This window comes from Nicotiana tabacum, chromosome 11 (genome assembly GCF_000715075.1).
Source record: "Nicotiana tabacum cultivar K326 chromosome 11, ASM71507v2, whole genome shotgun sequence".
In the NCBI taxonomy this organism is placed as follows: Eukaryota; Viridiplantae; Streptophyta; class Magnoliopsida; order Solanales; family Solanaceae; genus Nicotiana; species Nicotiana tabacum.
The window spans coordinates 7,254,311-7,262,794 of NC_134090.1; the positions used below are offsets into that span (position 1 = coordinate 7,254,311).

The 8,484-nt window shown below is 32.9% G+C and overlaps 1 protein-coding gene across 3 annotated transcripts; it reads left to right on the forward strand.

Annotated features, from left to right (window-relative positions):
* The first annotated feature begins 308 nt into the window (after window positions 1-308).
* Window positions 309-6,070, forward strand: LOC107826616 (very-long-chain (3R)-3-hydroxyacyl-CoA dehydratase PASTICCINO 2A-like). Of its 3 annotated transcripts, none has more exons than XM_075224734.1 (9): window positions 309-427; window positions 582-633; window positions 781-837; window positions 2,156-2,174; window positions 2,274-2,362; window positions 2,435-2,488; window positions 4,363-4,433; window positions 4,576-4,657; window positions 5,614-6,070. In XM_075224734.1, exons 1-9 carry the CDS (start codon window positions 405-407, stop codon window positions 5,821-5,823), a joined length of 657 nt encoding a protein of 218 aa, XP_075080835.1. In that variant the 5' UTR covers window positions 309-404; the 3' UTR covers window positions 5,824-6,070. The 3 variants fall into 3 exon arrangements, with proteins under 3 accessions (XP_075080835.1, XP_075080834.1, XP_075080832.1); XM_075224733.1 differs by lacking the exon at window positions 309-427 and having other exon boundaries at window positions 435-633; window positions 726-837; window positions 5,614-5,707; window positions 5,855-6,070; XM_075224731.1 differs by lacking the exon at window positions 309-427 and having other exon boundaries at window positions 435-633; window positions 726-837; window positions 5,614-6,038.
* The last annotated feature ends 2,414 nt before the right edge of the window (window positions 6,071-8,484 follow it).

Genomic DNA, 8,484 nt, shown 5'->3' on the forward strand with positions numbered 1-8,484 from the left:
AGTGAAGTAACAAATATTTTTTCCTGGCGAGATATACATACATATATATATATATAATTATGTATAACTAGTGTATAATTTATATATATCAGTTAAAAAAAGTAAACAGTTCCTAGTTATAACCTATTAAATTATATTAATAATGTAAAAAAAATTATACTATCACTGTACATAACATAAATAAAAAAATAATTGACTAGTTTTTTTAATTGCATAGTTATTATCGTAAAACAAAATTGAGAAAAGCCAATAAATTGAATAAATTATACTACTATCAACTGATTCCACCACATTACGACGTCGTTATGTACACCCTGCATTACTATTTGTATTCTCTGATTTGAAATCAGTTGTAAAAGATTTACACTAAAAGTTTGAGCTATACTCATAGAGTCAGCATATGAATGCGGCCGAAACCCAATCGTAGGTGGGCAAATTACCTACCTACGCAGCTTAATTATGCATAAAGTCTTAATCTTTAAATACCCTTTTCGATTCTTTGATTATAGAACAACTCTGAAGAGTTTATAGTGCAAGTTTTGATCATTTCTTGAGGTTTTCAATGGCTGGAATTTTAACAGGTCTAAGGCGTGTATATCTCATAATTTACAATTGGATTGTCTTTTTTGGATGGTAATTTGAATACCCTTTTGGAATTCTTGTTGGTTTTCCACTTTTTTTTCTTTTTTTTTTTTTGTGATGAATTTTGGGTTATTGGTGTTCAGGTTTCAAGTATTTTATTTAGGTGTGAAAACTTTGATAGAATCTGGGCATGAACAGGTCTATGATGCTGTTGAGAAGCCTCTGCTTTTTGCTCAAACTGCTGCCTTTTTGGAGGTAAATTTGAGGCTATGTTTCTATTGTGCTTATAGCAATAAGTCAGGTTACTCTTTATGTGGAATTATGGTGCAGGGATTGTCTGTGCGGGGACTAATAATGAAATGAATGTTATTCTTATTCCGCATTTTATGCCTCGTAAAATAATTCATAGATTACCGCATAACTTAATTCACAATATTTAATACCGCCAATCAAACGTTGTGCGACAATTATTTTTTCTTATGCGGCCAACCAAACATTGTATTATCTTTAGGCGAGATTTATGTATTATCTTATGCGGGATTTTATGCTGGGATTGATTGGATTAAAGCAGCCTCTTGCAGAAATGCTAGGTAAGCCTCCTTACTTAAGACCCAATGTGGTCCGGTGCAATCCACGAAACGACCCCTAAGAGGTATGATAATTATGGATGTAGGATATAATGCTATATTAAGGGATGGTAAGAGGGATCCTTGTTGCTACTTTATTGATTCAATTGACTTAATGTTAAAACAAGTTTTGGGAGTACAGCCTATTGTCTGGATGAGTTACAAAGTCATGAACATTCACAATAAAAACAACATTATCGACATTTGAAAAGTTCTTCATAAGATAAAAACTAATCCTTTATTAATTGATACTGATGCCAAAGGAACCAGTGAATCAGTTTCGAGAAATTTCGTGGTTCGAGACGAAGAGCCAAAAGTTTACAGAGAGAATCGATAGAGAAAAGAACTAGTGTATTCTGTAATTGATTGGTGGTAAATGAGTGCATTTACAAATACAAGTATTTATAAGCTCAGTTATCGTGTAACTTCTCAACTAACTTTAACCACTCTTTAGTTCACATGCATTAGATAACTGCCTCCAATAGACCTTATGTCTGCTGCAGTGCTGCATTTGTATACATCTTGGTTAACTGCATTCTTCAGTTTATTTTGCTGTATCATGGAATTGAACTCATACCACGAGATTATGGCCCCTCAGCCTTAACCAGGCCAAAGAAACTGAGAATCACATCCTTTGTGACCATATTTTCTAGTAAAGTATTTTTCTCAATTGGAGCTGGTATTGGTGTCCGGAAAAATCCTAGTCAATTTTGTGTATTTGACGTGTAGTTGGGGTGGTAGTTCCATCATGTTCTCTTACAAGATTTTTTTTTTTTTGGTAATGGAATTTGACGTGAATAAGTGCTGCAGTAAACAGTGAAATGTTTTCTTGATGATGATGACGATCATGTTGTTACTGTTGTTCTTATAATTATTGTTTATCATGAGATGCAAATGTTGAAAGAAGCCTAACATTTGATTTTCTTTCCCATATAAATTGCGGGCAGATACTTCATAGTCTAGTAGGTATGTTTACTTAATCCGAAGCCTTTTGCTGTTTTATGTTTAGGTAGAACATTTTTATATTAAAATAACTCTTTTGTCTTTTTCCTCACGGTCAAATAGGTTTGGTAAGATCTCCAATATCAGCAACTCTGCCACAGATAAGTTCAAGATTATATGTAACCTGGGGAATTTTGTGGAGTTTCCCCGAGGTTAGTATTTTCCTTGGCTATTACTATGGCATTATGGAGCTTCTTTACTAATGACTGGCTTGCGGATTACAGGTCCGTACTCATATACTTGTTAGTTCCCTAGCGATTAGCTGGTGTATAACAGAGGTGAGCCTTACTTATTCGTACACCACAATTGTGTCCATGTTTGATTGTATTTCTTTGTAGTGACTTGAGATTTCAACTTCTGTGACTAATAGTTCATGCAATAGATTAAAAATCAATTCACCATTGGAAGAAGAAAACAAATTAAACACCAGTTCTCTTACCTAATATGTATGTTATGAAACTTTATTTCCTATATTTAGGGGATAGAGAAAAAGAATATTGGGCAACAGAAGGCCGATGGCAGTGCCAACTAACAGTAGTTTCGATGTAGAACCTTTGTGTTCCATTTGCAGTTAAATGTCAAAGCATCTTGCTAAAGTTAGCAGAAAGTATGTTCAAACTTATAGGCAGAGAATACATTTTTGAACAGTCTCTTAACTCTCAGCGCAACGCCTGTCTGTTCGCTCTCTTAACAACCAAACATTTATGATGCTAATTAATCTTACTTAAGGAAGAGTCTTACTTCATATTGTAAGCTTAGAAGCCCCTAGGGTGGACTTATGCATCATTATTAATTTATAATTCGTTAGAGCAATAAGAACAAATTTATGCTATTGCTTGATCACGTCGTAAAGTGATATTGTATCATTATTTTTTTTAAAAGTGATATTGTTACTGTGAGAATGCACGGGAGAAAATATTATTGATATTATTCTCATATGTTAAACATGATACAATGAACCCTATATATATAACATGTCTTACTCCTAATATATATAGGATTAGGGTTATTACTAGTATTTACATAACTATTCTAACAGCTATGTACATAATTATTCTAACACTCTCCCTCAAGCTGGTGCATATAAATCATATGTACCGAGCTTGTTACATATGTAGTTAATACGAGGACCAGTGAGGGACTTGGTAAAAATATTTGCAAGCCGATCATTAGACTTCACAAACTTTGTAGCAATATCTCCCGAGAGTATCTTTTCTCTGACAAAGTGACAATCAATCTCAATATGTTTAGTTCTCTCATGGAACACTGGATTTGACGCAATATGAAGAGCAGCTTGATTATCACACACAAGTCTCATCTAACTAATCTCACCAAATTTCAACTCCTTGAGCAACTGTTTGATTCAAATTAGCTCATATGTCGCCATAGCCATTTCTCGATATTCTGCTTCGGCACTAGACCAAGCAACCACATTCTGTTTCTTGCTCTTCCAAGACACCAAATTTCCTCCTACTAAGACATAATATCCAGACGTAGAACGTCTATCAGAAAGTGATCCTGCCCAATCAACATCTGAGTATCCAACGATCTGCTCATGGCCTGGATCCTCAAACGATAAACCTTTGCCTGGAGCTGATTTTATATACCGAAGAATGCGAAAAACTGCATCCTAATGACTATCACACGGAGAATCCATAAACTGACTCACAACACTCACAGGAAAGGAAATGTCAGGTCTTGTCACTGTAAGGTAATTTAATTTACCAACCAACCGCCTATATCTTGCAGGATCGCTAAGAGGCTCCCCCTGTCCAGGCATAAGTTTATTATTATTATTGATACCATGTGAGAATGCACGGGAGAAAATGTTATTGATATTATTCTCATATGTTAAACATGATACAATAAACCCTATATATATACATAACATGTCCTACTCCTAATACATATGGGATTAGGGTTATCTAATACTATTTACATAATTATTCTAACAGTATCATTATTCTCCTTATGCATCATTTTCCATCCACTAACTTGTCTCCCCAACTGAGGGACAAATATATTACTAAACATGCCAGTTCATGACTGTTTAACTGATAATATTCATTGTGAAAATAATGTTTTGATACTGGTGCTAGTTCACGTTCAAAGTAGTATTTTAATACTGGTGTTATCCTGTGCTCAACTTCAGATTATTCGATATTCATTTTTTGGTACAAAGGAGGCATTCGGTTCTGCTCCTTCCCGGCTCTTGTGGCTAAGGTATAACCATTTAACTTTTGCCAGCATAAACTAGTGTGGATGATGAGTAACACATTGGGTTTTTACCCATTTTCCACCTTTATAATAATAGACAGATACCGTTTTTAGCGTGTTCGTAATAAGTCTGATTTTCTTACTGCAGGTATAGTACCTTCTTGTTGTTGTACCCTACTGGCATCACAAGTGAAGTTGGTTTAATATATAATGCCCTGCCTTACATGAAGGTACAAAGATCCTCTTTTTCAATTTTTTTTCTTTTTCACTCGTAAAAGCAAATTAGATTAGCCATAGATAAGAGCATATTTCTATCAATTTATTGAGCTAGCAATATTAAGAAAAATTTAAAGACCATCTTTCTATCTAATTAGTTGCTGAAGAGTTGACGAAGAGCTTTCCCTCTGTTGATATTTTCTATTTCGTCAATAAGTGACAAATGACACTTGCACAAGTTTATGAAAAATGATGTTGGGTGATAGTACCAAAACCACCAATTATGTTCTATGTAGAGATTTCTAATTGCAGAGCTGTAAGGGCAGTCCGGTGCACTAAGCTCCCGCTATGTGCGGGGTCCGGGGAAGGACCGGACTACAAAGGTCTATTGTATGCAGTCTTACCCTGCATTTCTGCAAGAGGCTGTTTCCACGGCTCGAACCCGTGACCTCCTGGTCACATGGCAGCAACTTTATTAGTTACGTCAAGACTTCCCTTCTAATTGCAGAGTTGTATTGAACTTATATTGGAATTTGAAGTTTCTATTAGAAATACATACTTGTGACATTGTTTTACTTTCCCTAAGCCTTTCCAGAACACCTAAGGGCAAATTTCGAGAATATTATGTGCTAAACATACCAAATTTTGATTAACATACCAAAATTTGTATTAGTTCTGTTCTTGCAAAGATGTATAGGACTAGTTTAGGCTAATCGTGGATGAGACACTTCTTGCACGTTATTGTGATGCTTAAAGTATTAAGTAGCTTTCTTAGATATTCTTTTTAAAGTAAGAAACGGGACTTTGTGATATTCAGTGCTCGTTATGGCCCAAAGGTGTTCTCTGCTGACAATGCCGATAATCTTAACTCAAGTTTATTGGGCAGTTTTGGCTGAATATTTGTTCCTTGTTTGTGCTTCTGCTTTAGTTAGCATACTTGCTACATCTTCTGATCAAACTATTTTTCTAGGAATCTGAAAAGTATGCTGTTAGGATGCCGAACAGATGGAATTTCTCTTTCAATTACTACTATGCAGCACTTGTTTGCCTTGCCATCTATGTCCCAGGAAAGAACCTTATCATTCTCTTACTAAAAGCATCTGCTTTTATGGCTCGCATATGTCGCTCTGTCTCTTTATTCGTCGAGTTTACTACATTTCTTTACAAATTTTTTTATTAAAAGCTGTGAATTGAAATGATGTTGCAAAATGCAGGGTGTCCTCACCTGTACAGATACATGCTTGGGCAGAGAAAGAAAGCACTCTCTAAAACAAAAAAGGAATAGGCTTTATTTTTATGTCTAAATTCAGCTTCTTGGAATTCTATTTGGGCAGAAATGATGTAATTTTTGATTTTTTTCTGATCCATTGGAAACTTTTCACCTATTTTTTCTGATCCATTGGACTGTTCAAAACTTTCCACCTATATACAAATTTTATTAAATTTTTCGGCTACCGAATGTAAATAGTTTTTGGCCCGAGCTATAGGTGAAAAAAGCCCAATTTAGAAAACTACAGTCCAGGTGATAATATCAGATACTTCAATTAACAAAGAGGTCAGATCAAATATCAAAGTAAAGCACTTAAATTACACATGATAGAATTTCAACCAAGTCCAAATTAAATTACTTAATACTATAATTAAGTATTTTAGTATGATTGGCCATTGATTCTGATCGCATGCATTCAGCAATCTAACACAAACCCTAGCCATATATATAATCCCTCTGTTTCAAGGTGGATTGAACTGTCTAAATAGTCATTTTTAAGTATAGGGTTAGGTTTATTTCGCTTCTTCTATATATTCCCTTGGTTTCAATTTATGTTAAGAATGGGAGCCTTGACGTAATGTAATAACCCGAAATATTTTGATATACTTATTAATTGTGGGATTGAAGAATTAACTTCTTTTCTTTTAATATAGTTACTAGTATTAGTACCCGCGCGACGCACGGATAATCAAAAAGAATGATCTACACCGTAAAGTTTAATATGTTAGTGTTAATACCATCTTTACAACCAACATTAAAAATATTTTAAGACTCCAGTAAAACTTTCATTCTATCTCCTAATAAATGTTCTATAAAAAATAATGATACTATACAATTTGTTTGATATGAATGTTCCACGAAAAATAATGATGCTATACAATTTGCTTGATATGAAACATGTGCTTAAGGGAACATTTTTTTAGCAACTGCTCATGATATATGCAGTGCATTTTTCAAAAGTTGTCCTTTGTATTGAGGCAATGATGAAGGAACATGAATATTGTCAAACATTAGCTTATTCAGAATCAAAATGTATGCGGCAATGCATATGCAAAAACTGATTTCCTGCTAAGGCTCTCTCTTTATTATTGTCCGGCATTTGTGGTAATTGAAACTTTTACTCTTTCTACCATTCCACAAGCTTTGTCTATTAGCCTAACACTGTCTAAAGCCAAAGTTGCGGCAGAAAAGGGACAGGTCAATTGCGGAGAGCTGATAAATTCAACTATTCAAACCATAGATGAAACCGGTGGAAGGGTTGATTATGCTGAGGTGAGAACTTAAACAATAATAATATATTTCATATGGATATAAACAATAGAATACCAACTGGGAACTCAATCTGTTCCCAATATCAAAAATTGATGGAACCCCTGTAATTTTCAGTTTCAATTTATGCTTGCTGGTCTTAATTTTCAGATTGTTTGGTCCAACCACAAAGTTTTTCATAACGTACAATCTCATTTCATGTATTTTTAATTTGAAAATATGCATAACAGCTCTTCCAATAGTTGCATGAACTCGATCTCCCTAAAATAAAAAATGTGGAAAGAAATTTAAGTTAGTAATTAAGGCGCATAAATTGAAGAAAATACATCACAACTCGAAAAAAATAACAATATGTAAAAGAGTATGCACCTTTTCATCTTGAATAATTAATTCAATTGAATTAGAATTTTCTAGTTTCTCGCGGTCTGGAATATGCCATAATCTAACAACACGAACCTTTAAATTCCAACTCATTTTGGACATTGATAGTTTGCTGATATAGTTATAGTTTGGAGCCATACTTTGCAGAAGTTTGTGTGGAAGCTAAATCCTAAGCAATGTAGAGAAGCCAACCCTAAAGAAAAGTTGCTTAAATAAAGATTTCTATGAAAGACTATCATAGTAAATCAATTTTTATGTATATGAAATCCTAATATTTAAAAAAGGCATGTGTAAATGAATTTATATGTATGAGTTCTGAAGAAATGATACGAATCTTTCATTTTTTAGTTTTTGGCATTTTTTTTTTAATTTTCAACGTTTTTTTTTTGTGGTTAATTAAAATTTGTTAACCACCAAACCTTAATTTTTCTTGTCTTTTTCCTTTGTCCTCTTGTTTGTTTTTAATACTATTTTCGTTAATATAATATAAATATAAGATACAAAATGTTTATTTAATCATTTCATTCTTAAAAAAGAATACTGAACTGAATTATAAACAAAATTTAATTAAAAATACCTATAATAATGTATATTGTTCACAAATAAGATCAGATACAAAGCTTATACTAAATATAGAATTTCAACTGAAAGTTAATGTGTAAGATACAAAACAAAATTTTAATTGATTCTTTTTCAAAAAAGGATACCTACCATAATTGAATTATACATAATATTTAATAAAGATACCAAAACTCATAAATAATTTTTTTTATTTAATTATTTCTTTCTCAAAAAAGAATACCTACCATAACTGAGTTATACACAAAATTTAATTAAAGATACCTATAATAATAATAATAATAATAATAATAATAATAATAATAATATATATATATATATATATATATATAATATATATGA

Coding starts and splice junctions, on each gene's coding strand:
- LOC107826616 (XM_075224731.1), top strand. CDS start 563: ATGGCTGGAATTTTAACAGGTCTAAGGCGTGTATATCTCATAATTTAC. Junction 2,363..2,434: donor TTTTGTGGAGTTTCCCCGAG/GTTAGTATTTTC, acceptor TGCGGATTACAG/GTCCGTACTCATATACTTGT. Junction 4,434..4,575: donor TCCCGGCTCTTGTGGCTAAG/GTATAACCATTT, acceptor TTCTTACTGCAG/GTATAGTACCTTCTTGTTGT.